The sequence below is a fragment of the Cottoperca gobio genome, chromosome 19 (genome assembly GCF_900634415.1).
Source record: "Cottoperca gobio chromosome 19, fCotGob3.1, whole genome shotgun sequence".
Taxonomy (NCBI): domain Eukaryota; kingdom Metazoa; phylum Chordata; class Actinopteri; order Perciformes; family Bovichtidae; genus Cottoperca; species Cottoperca gobio.
Genome location: NC_041373.1, coordinates 5,635,226 through 5,657,041, shown reverse-complemented (window position 1 = coordinate 5,657,041; position 21,816 = coordinate 5,635,226). Strand labels below are relative to the sequence as shown.

The following is a 21,816-nucleotide window of genomic DNA, read 5'->3' as shown; positions in this document are numbered from 1 at the left end:
TTTACTTTAGGGGATCAGCATGAAACTTCCCCAGCTGACTACTTACAGTAAGACAGTTATTTTTTGTATTATTTTGTAAAATGTTATGTGTGAATATGTAAATAAGGCATCATCTTATTAAATATGTGCTAATTGCATACATTTCCAGAACAGAAATGTGAACATTGGATAAAGTCAGGTTCAAGTTTCTTATTGTTGACATATTAGAGTCAACGGATTTTAAAGAGGGATTTTTAGATATCTCTTTGTATAATGCCATACATCAGAAAATACTTTCAAAAGACATAAATGTTTTAGCAATAAAATGTTATATAAATCAGGCTATGAATGATGTATGAACAAACCCCTCTGTAAAAACCTCCAGAATATAAATAGGAATGAAACTGGAAAGTTGTGTGTATGTAAGAACTACTGAAGTGGAGACTTCTGGCTCAGAGTTTGAGAAAAAAACTAATTTTGAGAAAAGGTCCTTTAGGGATATACTGTACATGTATATTGTAAAATTCCATACACTTTGTAGGACACTACAGGTGATTAGAGTAAACATATTAACTAATGTATATCACCAAGAAACTTCTGCAGTTTATTCCTTAAATTGAGACAATTCGTTTTTGTATTACAAGTTTTCTGAAATGTTATGTTTAAATATGCAGCATTATCTAATGCTAACTTTTGGTGAATTTAGGAGTTAGTAAAGTAAACACCTAAATGTGTATTTTGGATGTTTTCTTTCCACCAGCTGAAAGAAGACACCACGTGTTTGCCTGTAGTGTCTCGCCTTAATTGAAACTTTGAACGCAAGAGTTTAATTGTAATGGAGTATTCCTATACTGTGATAGTTTAAATAATTTGAACGCTTCTTCCACGGACTGTCAATCTATTCATCATCCTTTTTAATTGTGCTATAATTTTCTAATTTTTTCAGGACGTATTCAAATGAATTCATGCGACACATCTGTACATAAAAAGAGCCGGAACTTATTAATGTTTGATCTTTTTCTGTAAGTGATCATTGACTTTTCCTCGTCTCTGCACCAGCAGGTGTACACGTGCACATTGGGACATTGTGTCTGGATCAACTTGTTTAAGAGCTGTTGTGCCATGATTTACCCCATGTGTCTTCCCCTTTCTGCTCAGTGTGGACATTGTATTCTGGAATAGTACATAATCTCTGGTTTGCTATATTGTAATTTAATTGAATGCAAATCAATTTAGGACTATGCTCCATGTAAGCAAAACATTGCATACAATTCTCTCTGATTTGGAAGCAAGTCAATCCAGCTGTCAGTGTAATATAATGTTTTTGCACTGTATTTACTGTATGATTTTCAGCCCTGAAGCAAGGCTCTCTATGGTAATAGTGGTTGGTTTGGTGGTCTTGTTAATCTGCTGTGTATATGTACTGCTGTTATTTTATGAATTTTACACTTTGATCATTCTGTGATTAGATTATTCTCCTCATATTTCGTCTACTTCATTACACATCTCACTTATATGTTTTGTTGGACACTTCTGTTAAAATGAAAGCATCAACTAAGATCTGCTACAACAGTGTCTTCTTTTAAAAGCACAGCACTTTTATTTTTCTCACAAGCTTTTAGTTACATTAGCTTTTTATTATTATCATTTGTATTATTCTTATTCTTATTCTTATTATTATTATTAATAATAATAATAATAATAATAATATAAAAACTATTATTAATAATAATAATAATAATAATAATAATAGTAATATTATAATAATAATAGTTTTGAAGCACATTGAGCCTGCCATATAAAATGTGCTATATGAATATTCTTGACTTGACTTAAATCTAGATTTTGACACTTTAGCATCAGGCAATAAAGCAGCATATGCTTTATGATTTTCTATTCTAGTCGTGCAGTTTATGTTACAGTTAATGATGCTCCCACAGATCTGTTGCACCAAACACTGGATCTGGGACTTGTCTGGTTACCTTTGCCCTACTGATGATCCAGCCATGATTATGCTCCCTTACATCAGTGAGCAAACAGATGTGTGCGCAGCGGTGACACCAGGAGTCTTTATATTGCAGAAGTAATGTCAATGACTGTCTCCCCTTTGGCACAGAAAGATTACCTCAATGAGCAAATTCAGTTTAGTAAAAATTACAGATAGCACTATTACAGGTGAAGATAAGGATTATGGAGTAATACATGAAGGCTTAAGCTAACATTGAATTGCAACACATTCCTATTTTTGTTATAAATGTTCTTGATTAATCCTTTGGTCTATAAAATGTTCATCACAACTTCCAAAAGACCAAGTTCAATGTTCATGTTCAAATTTCTCGTTTTGTGGGAACAAAAGTCCAAAACTTAAAATGAAAATTCCTTTTAAAATTTAATTCAAGTTCAGTACTTTAGTAAATGTACTTAGTTACTTCCAACCACGGTCGATTAGCTGATTTATCATTTTAGCTGTAGTCGACTTAATCCAACAAGGAGACATTTAAACGTGTCATTGTGACAACATGAAGAAAAACTAAAAAACTAACATATACATATTTTTATTTAATTATTATAATTAATTATTATGCAGCCTTTTATTAATTATTTTCCGTATGGGTAATACTTATGCAAAGACAAATACATTTAAAAAGATTAATTACATTTAACTCAATTAAATTAAATTCAGAACACTTTATTTGTCAAAAATGCAAGGATAAACTGTACACATAATAATAATAATAATAATAATAATAATAATAATAATAATAATAATAATAATAATGATAATAATTATTATAATACTTCTAATACTTCTAATACTTCTAATAATATTACCAGATGAAACCAATCAATTGGCTAAACTTCAAGCATGCCTTAAGGACATAAAAACTTGAATGTCTAGCAACTTTTTGATGTTAAACACAGACAAAACTGAAGTTATTATACTTGGCCCTAAACGCCTCCGAAACGCATTTTCTAATGACATAGAAGCTCTGGATGGCATTAATTTGGCCTCCAGCACCACAGTAAGGAATCTTGGCGTCATCTTTGATCAAGATCTGTCGTTTAACTCCCACATAAAACAAATCTCAAGGACTGCCTTCTTTCATCTACGTAACATTGCAAAAATAAGACACATCCTGTCTCAAAATGATGCAGAAAAACTAGTCCATGCATTTGTTACTTCAAGGCTGGATTACTGCAACTCATTGTTATCAGGTTGTCCCAGAAAGTCGCTTAAGACTCTTCAGTTGATCCAAAATGCAGCGGCACGTGTATTGACAAGAACAAGGAAACAGGATCATATTACTTCTGTATTTGCTGCTCTGCACTGGCTCCCGGTAAAATACAGAATATAATTCAAAATCCTTCTCCTGACTTACAAAGCAATTAATGGTCAGGCTCCAGCATATCTTAAAGATCTCATAGTACCTTATAAACCAACTAGAGCATTGCGCTCCCAGACTGCAGGGTTACTTGTGGTTCCTAGAGTCTCTAAGAGTACAATGGGAGCCAGAGCCTTCAGCTATCAAGCTCCTCTCCAGTGGAACCAGCTTCCAGTTTGTGTTCGGGAGGCAGACACACTCTCCACATTTAAGAGTAGGCTAAAGACTTTCCTTTTTGATAAAGCTTATAGTTAGGGCTGGCTCAGGTTTGCCCTGGTCAGGATCATGAATTGTGGCTGCGCCTGCTGCCCTGGTCCTGCTGGACACCGGGAAGCCTTTTTGACATTTTCCTGGATTCATCCATACTTTCTTTTTTTTTTCAACACAACACAATTTCTGTCAAATGTTGTATTTGTACTATGTTGTTTATCCTGTACACACGACATCTATTGCACGTCTGTCCGTCCTGGGAGAGGGATCCCTCCTCAGTTGCTCTCCCTGAGGTTTCTTCCATTTTTCCCCCTTTAATTATGGGGTTTCTTTTAGGAAGTTTTTCCTTGTGCGATGCGAGGGTCTAAGGACAGAGGGTGTCGTAACCTGTACAGTCTGTAAAGCACACTGAGACAAATGTATAATTTGTGATATTGGGCTATACAAATACATTTGATTTGATTTGATTTGATTACTACTACTAATGATAATGATAATGATAATGATAATAATAATAATAATAATAATAATAATAATAATAATAATAATAATAATAATAATAATAATAATAATAATAATAATAATAATAGCAAACATAGCATTTAGAACACATAATATGCTGTGTATAAAACTAAGGCATCAAAGCCGGAGTTCAGACTCCCAGTTAACTGTCTGGGTGATACCGGTGACCAGACTGTACTCAACGTCACAGCTAAGCCCCGCCCCGTCCGCCTCCCTCACTGCACGTTTGGAGAACAGAGAACGTGCTCTCACTGCGTCAAAATGCAAAGTGACAGTGGGAAGAACCGGAAACATATGTGTATACCTTCATAATAAAAGTTATGCAACTAACTAACGTTTCCATTTGTTGATTATTTATTGAACAAGTAATTACTCATTTAATCTATACAATGGCAAGTACCCTTTACAATTCAATAGACCCTAAAAATTATGTCTTCAAATAACTTTGAATAGATAAACAAGCATTTTAAAGCTGTACCAATTGGATTGATGTTTTATTGGCTTAATTTTTTTTTTAACAAAATAGTCTTCGATAAATTGTATAAAGATAATTAATTGAGTGGGATAATGGCTGGATTTGTGTTATGCTTTCACTCATGTATTGTATTTATTATGTTTTAATTATAGAGTTGTTGTTTTTTTCACTTTAGCTGCAAGACACATTTACCCTCGATTAAAGATGAATGCCATTAGTTACAACTTTTTGACTTATTAGAAGGTGGTACATTTTGGTGTTAGCCTATGCAGAGGCTTTTTCACAGGTTTACAAAGGGTGATATATACAGAAGAAGATTAGGGCCACATGGGAAAAATGTATTTGAGCTCTGAGTTTAAAGTCAGATCTCAAATATATTTTATTTTACATGTGGCCCTAATCCTCTTCCCTAGATATACAATCACATACTTTGAAATTATTTCTCAACATAATTTCATAAGATCAAAATAAAAAGGGAAAGTGTTGTGCAGCAGTTATGGTATATTAGCAAAAGGTGCAAATATAAATATTTTAAAAAGCATTTAAAAATCTAGTAGTCTCTTATTTGAGCACTTATAAACTAAACTGACCATATGGCCTGACCTGAAGCATTAGAGGCTGCCAATATAAAGGGCCGAACACAATTGCACACTCATTTGCTGCGTCATAGCGACGACGCGTTTTATTTTGAAAGTCCAAACCGGAAAAGGATTGTTTTTTTGTTAGCTAGCTTGATGGCCGTGAGGAAAGTGAGAGGCAGTGGGGAAGTGCATCTGGTGGTACCTCATCCTCCCTTCTCCCAGGACTCCAACCGGTGGTAATCCAGCTAATATCAGCTGGATAAGATAAAGGAGCAGCAGTCAGGCTGTAGTCCGCCAGAAGGCCGGTTCGGCGCGGTCACATATTAGTTCCTCTTTTCAGAATCCTCCAGAAACTTCGGGTGTTTTTATCGGAAGAAAAGCTAATAAAAATGAACGCGACTGAGCATTCCCCGCCGGCTGAGTACGACTTCGAGCGGCGTTTCGACGAAAGACGAGCCCTGGAATGGATGCAGGAAAACTGGTATGTATACGGGAGAGAATTATCTTTAAAAAACATGATAAAATGTCGGCTTGGTACCCCTCCTCCTCCTCTGTGGTGGGTGGTGTGCTCTGTCTGTACCTCATGTCCTGTCGCGGGGGACTGCTCTCCATGCGGACCCGGTGTCTTCCATATTTATCGTCTCCTTCCATTATAGTGATTTCTTTTGTACGTTAATGTGTTGCATCTCAGACCAAAACGCATGATAATAAGACAAAGTTAGCGTAAGAAACTGGGGAATCACATTCTACCCGCTTTAATTTAAACGTCCTTGAGGATGCAAGACATGACTTCATCCGTTCTCCCATAGGTCAGGCTTGGTCTGAATTAAAACGTGCTTTTATTTCATAAATTATGATTTGCATACATGAAAAATAGATGTTGCTTTGTGTTCTGTGTCTGCACCAATTGTATGTTGTCACTTAAGTAAACAGTAAAGCAAAGCAAAAGGGAAACCTAGTAAAACCACATTTTTTAGCTTTACTTTCACGCGGCTATGCGAGACTGAAACTAAATGGAGCTGTTTCTGTGACAGGCAAGTGAGCTGTCAAATTAATCCCCTGGGAGGTAAAGTGCAACACACATCCACACTTCCTCCTCCACACAGGCCTGGAACTCCATACTGACTGCTAATAGCATGACAGATGTAGACACATTTTTCTAGAGAGAAGCAAGTGAATAATAGCAGGGAGGCTTTGTGTTATGCTTGGACGTGCTTCAGCATTCCTTCTGCTGAGTCGTCATGTGACTTTGCTTTTAAGGTACACAGTTATAGGCCTACTTCCAGACAGCTGGCTATTCCTTTATGGATCATTTCAATTTAGGATTTAGTAAGCCACTGTTAATACATCCACTCTTCTTCTTGCACTTGACCTCCTCCTTTACTTCAAAGGGCTTCTTTGTTGTTACTCACATGCAGTATCACTTTAGGGAAGAGTAAAAACATCTTAGTACAGATACCATATCCTACTTTGAAGAGTATTGATTATTGACAAACTGGGTTATTTATGATTAATAGAGCAAGAGTCCGATCGATATATGGGCCGATGTTGGCTCATTGCAGATATATCGTATCATCGTGTATGTAAGGCAATAAATAAATAGGTGTTGGCTGTATGTTAACGTATCTGCAGAATGCCGCAGCAGTTGACTTACAGGCTTTTTGTGGACCAAATAATTTTTTTTCGTTTAAATAAAAGCCTGTCAGTAAACTATATATGTCTGGCCCTTCATGTGATTCTCATTTAGCAGTGTGGCCCTTAGTGAAATTGTGTATGACGCACCTGATCCAGGATATATTTGCCTCAATAACCGATAATAATCAGTATCGGTCGGATTCTAGTGGCGGCAGATAATTGTGGCTGGTTGTAGCTAATGGGGAGTAGAGCTACAACTATTAGTCGAATATTCAATTATTCCATCGACCGAGAAATAATCTCAAACTATCTTGATAAACGATTAACCGCTTAAAGTAATATTTTCTTTTTTTCTGTTTTCAGATTCTTAAATATGGAGATTTTATTATATTTCGTATACAATTACAATGAATATCTTTGTGTTTTGGACTGAAAAAAACATTTAAAGACCTCAGCGTGGACATTTTTCACTATTTATTTGCCATTTTACAGACTACACGATTAATCGATTTTAATCTAGAAAATAATCTGCAGATTAAATGGTAATGAAAATAATTAGTTGCGTCTCTTATTTGGGAGCTTAATTAGTGGGCGATTAGCAGGTTCTATTTCCCCCCCCAAAACATTAATTAATAACTAGATTTTAGAGATCAACTCGACTCATCGATTATCTGAAAATAAATCTACAACTATTTTGTCATGTTGTTTTTCAAAGCTCAAGTGTCAGTGCTGGAAATGACTCTGAGGCGGGGTGAGTGTCTAATCTCAACTGGTTGCTGTTGAAAAAAGTCTGTATGTCCATCTATAGAGAAACATGGATATTCCTGTGAAATATGAGGCCACTAGTGGAACGTGTGAGCACTAAAGCCCACCCAAATATGCCCTAAATCCATACATGGGCTTTAGCCTCTAAAATGTGAGGATTTGTTTCTTTTCTGTTTTAAATATGACAGTAACGTAGGATATAGGTTGGATAACATGCAATTTGAATACTGCAACTGGGGCTCTGGGTAAACAGAATGCACACATTTCACAATTAATTTTTTCACTTCCGTTTACATGCCACAACCGCACCTCAGGTTGTGCACTTAATCATATTTGTCATTATCTGAACCATATCACATGTCACCCATACAAACCTTCCCCCTGCCATGTGTTGTGTAACCAGTGAAGACATGAGATCAAGTTCACCCCTAGCTGACCCTTTCATCTGCTGTCTTTTTGCATGAAATAATAAAATAATATGTTTCATATATAAATGAACAAAGGAACATTTCAGATGGTGGATGCTAAACCCATTATAGAGGGGGCTCAGTGCTTTTTTTTGTGGTGCGCTTGTCCTTTTAAAATGTCATTTAATTTTTTTTAAATGCCAATCAGAAGTTCAGCCAGAGATGACGTCTTCAGCAACAGTCCAAAATCCAAAAGTATTTGGGAGGATTTGCTGCCTTTTCTCTATTTTACAGCATTAAATATTGAATATTGTTGGGTTTCCGCCTGTTGATCAGACAAAACAAGCACTTTAAAGATGTCACATAAGACTCTGAAATTGTGATTTAATAGACTTAACAATTATTTAATAAGAAGTAAAAACAAACCGATCAAGAATAAAAGGGATTATTAGTTGCAGCCCCAGTGTACTCCTTTTTTAAATATTTGATCAGTTCCTACTTGGGCATCCTTGAGGGCTTTGGGCTTTATGCTTATTTTTCTGCATTCGACATGGATGGACTGGGAACGACTATCGGAAGCCCCCGTAGCATTAACTGGGTCAAGCAGCATCTACTCGGCCTAATATGTATTGTGCCAATCTGGATTAGTCATCTGGTCTATTCCAAAAGCACCTCAGACACACACAGCCTCGCACATGTAATGCATGCACAGAACCTGCATTCAAAAAGAAAAAGAAAAGAATAATCAGGTGTGGCTGTTCCTTTTCTGGCAGCAGTGTCACGATGCATTCATAACATTTTATACACCATTTAGTATTCTCTGCTCAGGAGTTGACCTTTTCTGCTCTGTCGTCATTTTCTGCTGCCGGCTGTTAATTGAAATAACATCGGTGGTTGATAGGACAGGCGGAGCAGTGCTAAAGTTAAAATTGCCTCATCAGTCAGAGATGGCAGCGTAAATGGTCAGTGTGTCACAAACTAATCTCTGTTAATCCTTTTCTGTCATTATAAACACGGGTGAGGCTGAAGGCTTTATAATACTGATATGTTTCTAATTTCTAGTTTGGAAAAAACATTATGTCATGTGTTTACCTGACTCATGGCCTCAGTAAGCAGCTGACCGTCAGATCATGTCATATTTGTTCTTAATTGCAGTTGTCTGGCCTGTTCACCCTAATTGTGTAATGTCCTTGCATAACAGCTCCACAGCTGTGTAATCATCTCAGAGTTCAGGGTCTGGCTGAGGTGATTTAGGGTTTTGTCAGCGCTGTTTGTCAGGAAGTCACCATCTTCCTCTTTTTAAACCTGATGGAGATCAAAGTACATTACTGATTCTACAATCCTGCCCTTTGTGTTAAATCACGTGTGTGGAATCACACCCATAAAACATTACACACAGACAATCCCACCAAGTAGCAGGTGTGCATGTTTTGTCAATTTCTTGAATGGAGACGAGGGTGGTGCTGGGTATTCGTTATGTGAAAAAACCTGCACGCTGCTTGTTTATTTAATTTTCTCCTTGACGGGTGTACCTGATCAAGTGTCAACTATCTAAAACTCATACAGTCTGAAACAACAGTCCTGCCATGCATCCTCCCTTCATGAAGGTTATAATGTTCAGCTTTGTGTCAAACCTGTTTTTAAATACATCCGTACAATCATTTTGGAGGTTTCAGTTTGCGGTGATGTTATTGCATTGTATTTACAGGTGTTTCTATTATTTTGTCCATCCTGTTTACATCCATGAGGCTAGGCTAGGTACCAGAAACGCCTCACAATTCCCCAGCTGATGAAGTCTATGCCGTTCCCTTCAGTAAGTTACTGTAATGTTACGCTGTGTCTTCCCGTCCACAGGAGCAAGGCGTTCATGTTCTGTGGCCTGTATGCTGCGCTCGTATTCGGCGGTCAGCACTTCATGAGGGAAAGGCCGAAGCTGAACCTGCGACGCCCGTTAGTGCTGTGGTCACTCAGCCTGTCCATCTTCAGGTGAGTCACCTGCTGCAGCGTCAATAGGACTGCTTTTTGATATTTACTATACTTACTGTACTCTACGTGTACTGTACTTGTACTGTATTTCTACTGTACTTGTACATACTGTACTGTATTGTAGAAATTCCATTGTGTGCTACTTTATACTTCCACTTAAGTTATTTTACATATTCTGATTCTGTTTACAAATTATAATCAATTTAATATTATGATTCATTATTATAGATTAGGCTACTATACTAGCATTACACAACTCAATCACTGATCAGTGGTCGAGTCTTTGTGCACAGGGACAGGAGAGGGCCTTCACACTGTTGTCTAGACACTGTATCTCTTGTGTATCATTAGGTTTCCTTTTCCCAGTTGTTAAATTGTCTTCTGCTCTAAGCAGCTCATTCAAGTTCTATGTTATCGGCATAAACTGAAGCTGTCACAATCAATTACTGTCAGTTATACAGTGTTAAAATCTCAATGAGAATATTTGCCGTGATAATATATTTCCCCCATCGATCGATGCCAGCAGAGCTGCTCTCATACTCCCACTTTCACTTTTTAGCTGTTGTTTTTTGCCTCTGATTTACTGTTAGCTAAATATGAGTTATTGAAGATTAGATCGTCCACATTGCTTCATTACCTGCAGGAGGCCACCGGTGCTGGAAGAGTGCAGGGAATGTGTTGACATTTAAAATGGCTGAAACCAGTTTGATGGCACAGCTGTCACCTACAACACATTCCTCACTGGGTTTGAGCTGTGCACTCAAAGGAAAGGCCTTTCACAGAATGAAAAGCATCTCCACACCGCCATCATGTGTCCACACTCAGTATGTTTTGCCATGAATGTTACAGAACACAGCATTGAACTGAATTAACATAAGCTCCTTTCAATGAGATGCCATGTTGTGTTTACATGCTATTAGATGAGAGAACATAGATTATTTTAATACCCTGGAGAGTTATATAATTTATGTGATGTTTATGTTGAACTCCAATTCTCATATAAACAGCACTTTCACATTCAAAGCATCTGCTACTATTTATATCTGAAAGTATGTTTTGAGCTTGCACTGATAAAACCACACATGGTGCCTACTTTGCGATCACGGCCAGGAAAGTTTGTAGTGATTGTGACCCACTTGGCAGATGGAAGAAGGCGGGGCTGCTCTCCTGTTCTCAGAGTTCTATCACCAGTCGATCTCCCTCTAATCTTAATCCCATAGCAGTGGGCACAACCGCATGGCAACATGACTTTGGGGTTTCCAAAACTGGTGATATTCTACATGTTAATGTCAATAAATCCCATGTATAGACTAGGGATGTTAATTAACCATTCAAACGTGACCGACAATAGGAATGTCCCTCTCTCTCTCCGCTGGACACTCCATAAAATTAACTTTGGCATTGGCGGAAAACCCTGACTGAGTAACGCGACACAGCTGAAAAACCTCACAGCTAAACTAATGATGCGATGGAGACATACTGGTAAAGTGGCTGCATGTGACCATCTCAATGCACGCAACGTCACGGCTGTACTCTCTGGGGCGGGTGAACTGTAGTTGCCTGTTTGGCGCATGCACTGCAGCTGATGACAAATGATGTATTTGTCCTGTAACCTGTGCATCGTCTATCATTGCAGCTGGCCGACAAGTTAGGCTCTTCAGCCACAGCAGCCCTGCACGCACCGATCTTGTCAGTTAATGATCAGTCAGCGAGTGTCGGCTATCTGTCTGAAAACAAATCTAAATGAGCAACCCCAGTATAGACTGTATATTAGAGTATAGTTCATTACTGCTGCCTGCTCACTAGAGCACAAAATGTGGATTTATCCATTGCTAAAAATAGTCCCCAACAAATGCACTATTTCCTACTGTTTGAACGTTTGCTAAAAGAAGAGGTTTCAAAAAGATTTCATTTTTTTTAAGATTTATGTCTGAAGAAGAAACCAATGGGCTTGACGCTGAGGGCTACAGACAGGAAGTAGGGCAATAATGTTTTAGGAGAGACTTCAGAGAATTTGTCCAAAGTATTTGTCCAAGGCAACAAGCTTTATTAAAAGACTGAACGTTTCAACGGCAGGTGCTTCTTCATCAGAGTCAAAAAGACAGACGGAATAGCACATAGTTGTTTCAGTGATCGGAGGCATTGTGTTTTCGGGAGTCCGTCCGTCCCATTCTCGTGAAAGCGTATCTCAGGATACCTTGAGGGAATTTCTATACATTTGGCACAAATGTCCACTTGGACTCAAGGATGAACTGATTATAATTTGGTGGTCAAAGGTCACAAAACACATTTTAGTCAACACATTTTTAGCAAGAATTCATACAGTAAATCACAGTTTCACACAAATGTCTACTTGGATAAAATGATCAAGTTATGACATTTTATACAAACGGGGACGTAAGCTTGTCTGGTTGGTGGAGGCAAACGACAGCGAGGCAGTAATCCTAGTTTAGTTTAATGCTTTCTGCAAAGAATGCATTGTAAATGAGTATTTTGAAGTCAATGGGGAAACTAAATACCAAAAGGATTGTACAGTTTGTGCTTATAAAATCTGAGAAAAGTAGGAGCAGTATACAGTTGGTGTCGAGAACTGAATCTGAACCAGTTTTTATGTGAAACAAGCTTGCGACCTGCTTTAACCCCCTCAAAGAATTGGAATCTACAATCGTTAAGAACCGGTATCTGAGTCGCTAAAATCCAAACAACACCTAACCCTTTTGTTTTTTTTATTTTGTTGGGCAGAGGAATTCCTTCCTGCAATCTCTTGATCAATGATTGCACTGTACTACGATCGCTCAGAGTTTATATTGACATTACGGGGATGAGTAACGTTGAGTCGTTATGGCTGCTGCAGAGCTGCAACAATGTGGAATGTGGAATTAACTCTCTGGTTCAGTGATGTTTTTATGAGAAACAATGCCATGGGTTGTAAAACAAATCGGTGCTTTCAAGGCTAAAGTTTGTGACTCAGGGAATATCGTGACCTTTTATAATGGGACGATTGTATTCAGCGCTGAATGATTGCACTTTCACACATCAGGGCTCCAGACTGAGACCATCACATTTGTTCAAGGGCAATAAAAGGGATCGTTTTGAATGATCATAAACTGTTTTGGGATGACTTAACAATGATACTGTTGTGTGCTTCACCGTAGTTTTATTTGTATAATATACAACAAGGTAACCTGCAAATGGCTGTTAAATGGCAGTAAGTATGGAAGAGATGTTACTAGTATTGTGGACGACTGGATGTTGCCTCTGATCTCCCCGTTTGATTGTTTTAGGTTCAGGAAGTCCAAATTTAATTTGTTTTGATCAAATTTGATGCTGTTCTTGAAATGTGTTTGCATCAGACTGTTACCAGTATAATATAAATATGAAACTCTCCTCAGGACTCATTATTACAGCACTGTTGTAGATGAACAATTGCTTTAAGTGCAAATAAAACAAACTGCACAGATTCAGACGGAGCTTCTTTCCTCAGGCCATCAGGGCCGTTATGCCCCTTTCACATTCCATATTTTACATCAATGCATGCACTTTTATCATGTTGAAATGATATATTGTGCAGCCCTAGAATATAAAATATTGCTGCTGCTGTCTGGATGAGGTCTGTGCAGGGGGGGATGTGTGGTGCGGAGTCTGTGTGTGACTTCGCAAAACACACCTTGAATTTCAGGGGGGGCGCGCCAACAATAGGGGAAACACTGATATTGAATTATTGCCTGGGCCAACAATGTGCACATACCAACATGTATTTTTAATGCTCAGTATTCGGTAATACAACGGAAGAAGCCTTAGTCCAACATCTATTTTCAGTTTAGGATGGTGAAGGTGTTTGAACTGTCTTCTCATGTGTTGCATGTTGTGTGTTCCCTCTGCAGTATCATTGGAGCCCTGCGGACTGGATTGTACATGCTGCACATCCTCACAACCAACGGCTTCAGACAGTCAGTGTGTGACATCAGTTTCTACAGCGCCCCCGTCAGCAAGTTCTGGGCCTACGCCTTTGTTCTTAGCAAGGCCCCCGAGCTGGGTAAGGCTTCTCTAACCTCTCTCTCGCCTCTGATATTGTCCCAAATGTCAGAAGCTACTGAAATATTGTTTAGATGTCCTGGTTGCTTTAACAGATTCTAAATGACTATATTTAAACAGGTTCTAATGCCATGTTGAAATGCTGTTGAAACGATGGTAATATGTAACCTAGACATCTAAAAACTTTACTTTTGCAATATTGAAACAAATTTTAACCTAAAAGTTTAATAGTCTCAATTTTAAGATTTTAAGACTTATCTCCAGATATTTAGAAAACATATTAAATTCCTTATCCAATGATTTACTGACACAAAGATTAGGTTTCCTGTCACAGACTTCTAAGGTGAGGATAGTAACGTGCAACATGCAGACATAAACTTTAACCTCAACTGATCAAATCATTTCACTCTAGCGGTACATTCCTTGGAGCACTTAAACTTCAAGTAAATTTCTCTGTAAACTATTTCTTTGAGAGCTGCTTCTCTGGACGGTGTGTGTGTGTGTGTGTCAGTGCAGTCTCTCTGTCTGCACGCTAATCTCATCTCTTCATGCTCTCTGTCGGGACACAGAGTGCTCTGAGAAATGGAGGCAGATGCTTCATGAAAATCCCATTAGTGGATGATTGATACTGGCAGTGTTTCCTCAGCTGCAGACAGGACGAGAGTCCTCGTCCTCTTATTGGTCGGGCCATTAGTTCACTGCAGGATATACAGTATACCGTCAAGACCTGTGTAATCTGTGCAATTAGGCCTTATAGATCAGAGATAAAGAATAATACTGGTTCATGAAAACACAGCAACAAGGTCTGGAAAGAAAGAAAAAGAAAACCGTTGATCCTTAAAAAGGTCGTCATGTCCTGTATACCGTACGATAGGTCGATGACGTTAAAATGATCGAGGTCATGTCCATATAGCGTACGATAAGTCGATTAAAGAAACTATTATTACAGGACTATACATGCCCTCTCTACCAGGTGAGCTGCCTGGGTGCTGACCAGAAATGTAATCCCAGCTTTCAGTACACGACCGTTTACTAATACTCGGCGCTACAAACACATTTTTGCTGTTTTTAAATTAACGAGGTTCAAATTTCAGTTCAATTTGATGCTTCCCTCTCAGGTGACACAGTGTTCATCATCCTCCGGAAGCAGCGCCTCATCTTCCTGCACTGGTACCACCACATCACCGTGTTGCTCTACTCCTGGTACTCCTACAAGGACCAGGTGGCGGGCGGCGGCTGGTTCATGACCATGAACTATGTGGTTCATGCTCTCATGTACACGTACTACGCTGTCCGGGCAGCTGGCCTGCGGGTGCCCCGTCCTTGCGCTATGATCATCACAGCCACACAGATCCTGCAGATGGTGATGGGCCTGGCGGTGCTGGGCCTGGTGTACAGCTGGATGCACGAGGTGCGCTGTCCGTCCTACATGGACAACATCGCCTGGGGGGCTCTCATGTACCTCAGCTACTTGGTCCTTTTTGCCTTCTTCTTCTACAACACCTACCTCAGAGGCTCCTCCGGGGACAAAGGATCCAAGGCAGAGTAGCATGTCAGTGCTGTGCTATTGAAGTGTGCCATATGTAGAAATGACCAACAGTGAGGGGCCATGAATGTGTGAGTCACAACTAGTTAACTGGTTGCTCGGTCCTCCTCTTTTTATGACATTTTCACTTGACTTTTTATAGGCATCTGTAGCTCGAGACAGTGTTACGTCCATGGATTTAGAGCGGTAGTAAAGAGACCAGTTCAGACTGAGCACATTGTAGTTGGGAGTACAGTATGGAAATTGATTTAAAAAGGGGATGAAGGAATAACATGTTTGTGTTTGACTAACATAGTTTTCAATTCATTTATATTGCAATTTATTATTGCCTCGGTGACTTAGACTCTGGACCAGTATAAAAAACAAACATATGAGGGCCAAATATTTGTATGTTGTAATGAAAAAGTGATCATTCTTAATGTATTCGTAAAAGCTCTGAAGTTGGAAAAAAAAGGTACTTTTAAATTGTTAAAGGAATAGTTCCACATGTTGGGAAATAGTTATTTGCTTTCTTTCTGATAGTGAGATGAGAAGATTGATGTCAGTGCTTTAAGTATTTCTATTTCTGTTTTACGCATGAGACAAACATGATGCAACGTATTAATTAGGAACCTGTGTGGTGCTTGTAGCTGGAATAGTTTTTCCCTCCGGACAGAGCCACGCTAGCGATTTCGCACTGCTTCTAGTCTTTATGCTAACCTAACCTAACCTAACCGTGTGCTGACTCCAGAGCTATATTTAACGCTCAGACAGAAAGCAAATAAGTGTAATTACCCAAAATGTTGAACTATTCCTTTAAAATAGTGTCTTTTTTAGCCCTAGCACAACTATGACCTACAGGATAGTGAGTTTAGGATTACCAAAAGGGAATGAAGACTTCACAATGCACTGAAGGAAAGAAGGGTGTTTTTCTCATATTAAGTTTTAGCTCTCACACACACACACACACACACACACACACACACGCACGCGCGCGCGCATTACACACAGCATTTTAACCCTTGTGCCTCACTAGGGATGTTTTGGGCATTTTGGTTGTGTTAATGCATATGACATATATTTTGGAAAGGGAGTGTTTTTTAAAATTAGTTTTCTTTTTTTTTGGGGAAGTTCAAGCTCAGCTCCTATAATAAAGTGCATTGCCAAAATACATTCAGACCCTTAAGGACAAAATGTCCCCATTAAAACCACAATTTCTGATCCCACGGCCAGTGCAGCATAACACCATGCATTGTATTATATCAGGCTTTACATCTAGAGCCCTGGCTGCAAAATTATATGTTTACTATTTTCCACCAGATTGAGCCATTTTCTCATATTTTGCCTTATGTGGCAAAAGCATGCTATTTTCCTGGTTTCCACTGGTGCATTGCTGCTGTATTGTGTGTTCGATGTAATGAATCACAATCAACGTTGTTGCTAATCACTGGCATATCCCACACTGTGAAAAAAATCCCCCTAGCATTTAGTTTACAGAAAATAATTACATTTTTGTGTAACAGTAACCGTGGCATTATGTTAACAAACGGGCATTAAAAGGGTTAACATTCTGGTAGTGGTAGATGTTCAGGACTAACGGTTGGTTAAAAAATGTAACTCAGTGAAAGTGGAAATTGATATTAATATATAATTTTATGGCAATTCTTTGACACAGATATTTTTGTCCTCTAAGGACATCAGAGCAACTGTTTTAAAGGGATGCACAATGGTTCACTATGTAAGTGTGAAGCTGTTAGTCGGAAACATTGTGTTCTGTTTCACATGCCACCCCTCCCGCAGTACTGCTCCTAAACCACAGACCATGTGTCATCTGAGAGATGCTAACACATTAATATTATTATAAGGAACACAGACGATCAATTGAACACAGATACTCCATGTGTGCTCTCACCACACAAGCACTTTGTTAGGCAATAAGATCTGAACACATTCCTCAGCTGACAGCCGTCCCAGAGCAAATAACTTCCAGGAAGTGAGTTGTGTAATAATATGTTGTTTAAAGCTGAAGTCCTCCTGTCCCCCGTCCCTCCTGTTCTTTTGTAATAATCCTGTTTACACACTGCACATTTTGCCTTCTTCATCTCACCTGAGAACTTACACTGGACAAAGCCCAGTCTGCATCTCCCTTTCATGCTAGAGGAGAGTTTTACTTGGTGGGGTCAATATGGGGTCAGCCAGATAAACCAGCAGCCAAGGTGTAGAACACTCTGTGTATACACAACAGCACTCATACTGTATGTATTGCACTGTTCATTTCAGGTTTGTGTAAGCGTGGATCTGTTTTTATGAAAATCAGTTGTTGAGAAACTGTGAGCACGTGCACACAAGCCTGAATTCCACTCCCACAGTCAGCCATAAATAGACAAAGAACCAAACCCGAATCACTTATCTGCATCTACTGTAATACTTCTGTTTGCTTTACAAGACTTTAAAAAAAGAGCCGCAGAGATTCTCCAACTTCCTTATGCAGGACTTCTTATCTTATTATCACCCGTAAACTGTCACCTGCAGCAATTAAACACACACAAGTAAATAGGGTTTTTTGATTATTTAGCTTTACACATGAATTGATTCTATTCCCAATCTATGATGCTCATTGCAGCGGTAGTTATTCAGCTTTTTCTCAAGAAAAGAATTATGCAAAGTTTTGAAACTACAAGAAAGAGATATTTCGAGGCCACAACGAGCTGAAAGTATCCAGCATTTCACCTGGAGAAAGTCCGAAAAAACAATTATAATTAAGCCTTTTAACGCTCAAATTTATCTCGGAACCTTTGTGGTTTCTAACCCCCAGTTTGGAAACCACTGGTTCTAAGATTAATGCGCCAGATGCAAACATTCTTCTGAAAATATGAGTTAATGTGTAGTAACTGGTGTTTTCATGCTACTTTAATGTCATCATGCTCATCCTTTTGCTACACAGTGTTTGTCCGGTTGGTGTTGCCCTCCGTAGTTTCCTTGTGTGCTGTAATCCAGATTATTAGACTACACCCGACCCAAGATCCGCATGGGGTGCAGCACGTGATTTGATCTATTTAGTTAAAAATGTGGTCTGTAAAGCAAAGTGATGCTTCTGCATTACCACGCTTCACATGTGGTTGATGGTTAAACGGGAAACATCAGGGCTTCTGTGGCCCTTTGTGCTACACTCAATGAGCTGCAAAGAAGGGCGATACAGAAGATGACGTGTCCATTGTAAATAATTAGAATATTTATTTTCTTATTGTATAACATTTTCCAGCTGATCTGAAGTGCACCTGGTAGATGTTAGAGTATTTTTTATCAGGATGCCGCTCCGTTTCCATCCAAATGTCATGTTTGTGCATTTTCCTCATTCACTTATTTCATTTACATCGGCTGACATCATGACACCATTTCTGCCTCTTAATGTTAAACAGAAAGAGGTTTTGTAACGGTAGACTCTTGAAGCCATTAATACTTCACGTTGAAATGTTTAATTTGTGATATGTGTAGTGTAATTTCAGGCCGTCCTTTTTTCTCTATGTCCTGTGTTTTATGCCCTTTTTAGCCAAAACCTGTCTGTGTCGTAGCAGCTTACAAATGTACGTGGAGGGGGATTTTGGCTCTGACATATGAAGTAAAGATGTTTGTTCTGCCATCATGTTTAACCACTAATACTGTATTTTTGTTATGGAGGAGCTGATGTTTACATGATGCAAGAGGCGCTTTACAAAAGGGACATGAGTTTGAGAAGACGGTGTTTTTTGAGTTTTCCAGCTCTAACCTCAAATGTCCCCACAGAACCATTTGTGACCGTCGCACTTCGGACATTACTCTGTGATACGGTCAAGTAGCGCCAGACCGCCATCATTTATTAATTAGCAGCGTGTTGGATCTTCAGAGGTGGTTTCACAAATGTCCTCTGTCTGCCCGGTCAAATTAAATGTTTGCCAGATTTTAAATTAAGGCTGCACGATGTATCGTTTCAGCATCGGCATTGCGATGTTCGCATGCGCAACAGTCAAAAACACAAAAAACATTTTCCGTGACTAATCTACGAGAGAAGTCTGTCTGATAGAACACAATTCACTGATTTAAGGCTTCTTCTTGGATACACCGAGTTTGTTGCTAGTGAGTGACATGCAGGATCTGCGTACACGGTCAAACACCAATCACTCTTCAGCGGTTTTTAGGCCCCGCTAGTCGATGACCACAGCCTGAAAATAAACAAGACAGGTGAAAAACTACGAAAAGGATATCGCATTGTCAGGTTTTTTTCAATTTCGTGCAGACTTATTATTCCGGGCAGAAAGTGCAGCCCCTGAACTCACAAGCACATCTTTTAACGATGCAACTTGCAGCTGGATAAAGAATAACGTTTTGACAGTCACAGTAATGTCTGGAGGGCTGAGGCCACAAATGGAGCTCTGAATGATCTGTTGCCGGTGTAGCCTGAAGTCCTCTAGTGTTTCAGTACTGCTCACTACTGCTTAACCTGTATTTGAACTGAATCAGCAGTGAGGTAATGTTCAGAAGGCACCAGGCGAAGACTGTTTGTAACGTCAGTAATGATTCCTGGTCAGAACTTGTTGTAACCCCATTTAAACTTGAAATGATTATGGGTCATTTGAGTGCCAAACAATGCTTCTGTTAATTCTTTCTATCATGGATCAATGTGAGCGTGTTGGTCTGTGCATTACAGTACAGTGTGTAAGATTTCACTCTGGTGGATTCTACTGTCAACTGCAAACGAATGAGAAAAAAAAGCAGTTAAAGGGCTTTTGATGTTGAAATGTTGTTACAATAAATAAATTACAATAATGGTTTTAAATAAGTCTCAGTTTGTTATTTAAATTCTTAAAAGCAAGTAAAATAATTTGCATTTCTTATCTGCTGAATAAATACATTTATCAGCAGCGTCACAACAAAACCAACAAATCAATTTTAAAACAATCATTTAAGAAAAATAGAAAAAAAATGAGTTTCTGTTTTCTGGGCTGTGAAGACATTAACAATAAGTGATGATGCATGTTATATATATATATATATATATATATATATATATATATATATATTGTTAGCATTAAGAGCCATCGGTGCTTTACAATCTTAAACTATTTTAATACAAAACATGTTTTCATCAAAGATCAAACTGTAAAAAGTAGTCTAGAAGTAGTTAAAATGAGCTTCACCATGTCCATATTAATACATTAATAACACTGACGGTAGCTATACTTATTTTGCTCATAATTCTGTTCTCTAACGTTTCATTTTGAATGCAGGACTTTTACTTGTAACAAGTGTTTTTACAAATTAAAGGGTATTACTACTTTTACTTAGGTAAATTATTTTAATACTTATTCCGCTGTATTTAATATATTCTTTTTATATAGCTGAAGCCTTTTTTTGTCATATTTGGCAAACAAGTTTTCTTATTTTTCTGTCATGTTTTGCATGTTTGCGGTATTTTTCCGTTGTTACTGTACAGGGTTGTGTGAGCACAGTAACCGTACATGTGTTTGTCATGTGGATGGTTAAAAGCTTACGACACTCCTGTGGTGTTAAAAACCAGCAGCAGTGTGTCCTGTAAACGTCCAGGCTGAGATATGAAGCGCTGGGAGGTTTGTGGGCTGATGGAGGACAAAGCGCTGCCTGCTCAGCACATTATTAGTGCTGCAGCTGTGGGTGGTGACAGCAGAGGACATCACACTGTGAGAGGCTCTGATAACAGATACATCCCATAAAGGATTAGGGTCACAACTGCAGCTCTGCTCTGTGACTACATTTAATATCTGTCCCTGTAACCAAATCTCATGCGATTAATACTATAAAAATCAGTTCTGATGGATCAACACTGTAAAAACAGCAGTAGTGGAATGTAACTCAGTACATTTACTCAAGTACTTTTTGAGGTACTTCACATTATTATGGATTAAGCTGCCCAGCAGTATATAAAGTAATATGAAGTATTATTAAAGTGATGAACTCATTAATGCATCAATAATTATAATTCAGTAATATTATTCTGAAATAAGCCATTCTGCAGAATGAGTACGGTACTTTTACTTTTGGTCCTTTAAGAATATTTAGAAAATAATTATGTATTGTATGTAAGTATGCATAATAATAATAATAATAATAATAATAATAATAATAATAATGCAGGACTTTTACTTGTAACAAAGTATTTATACTCTGTAGTATTGTTACTTTTACTTAGGTAAAAGATCTGAATACTTCTTGTACCACTGCTTGTAGTTACCATGTGTTATATACTATATTATTATGTATATTACTATTTAATGGTGGAAGAAGTACTCTGATCCTTTAC

At 38.3% G+C, this 21,816-nt stretch overlaps 1 protein-coding gene across 1 annotated transcript; it reads left to right on the top strand.

The window, feature by feature from the left end:
* The first annotated feature begins 5,256 nt into the window (after positions 1-5,256).
* LOC115025054 (elongation of very long chain fatty acids protein 6-like) lies at positions 5,257-20,306 on the top strand. The gene is made up of 4 exons (XM_029457084.1): positions 5,257-5,631; positions 9,812-9,943; positions 13,828-13,979; positions 15,097-20,306. Exons 1-4 carry the CDS (start codon positions 5,540-5,542, stop codon positions 15,525-15,527), a joined length of 807 nt encoding a protein of 268 aa, XP_029312944.1. The 5' UTR covers positions 5,257-5,539; the 3' UTR covers positions 15,528-20,306.
* Positions 20,307-21,816: the final 1,510 nt, after the last annotated feature.

Coding starts and splice junctions, on each gene's coding strand:
- LOC115025054 (XM_029457084.1), top strand. CDS start 5,540: ATGAACGCGACTGAGCATTCCCCGCCGGCTGAGTACGACTTCGAGCGG. Junction 5,632..9,811: donor GAATGGATGCAGGAAAACTG/GTATGTATACGG, acceptor TCCCGTCCACAG/GAGCAAGGCGTTCATGTTCT. Junction 13,980..15,096: donor TAGCAAGGCCCCCGAGCTGG/GTAAGGCTTCTC, acceptor CTTCCCTCTCAG/GTGACACAGTGTTCATCATC.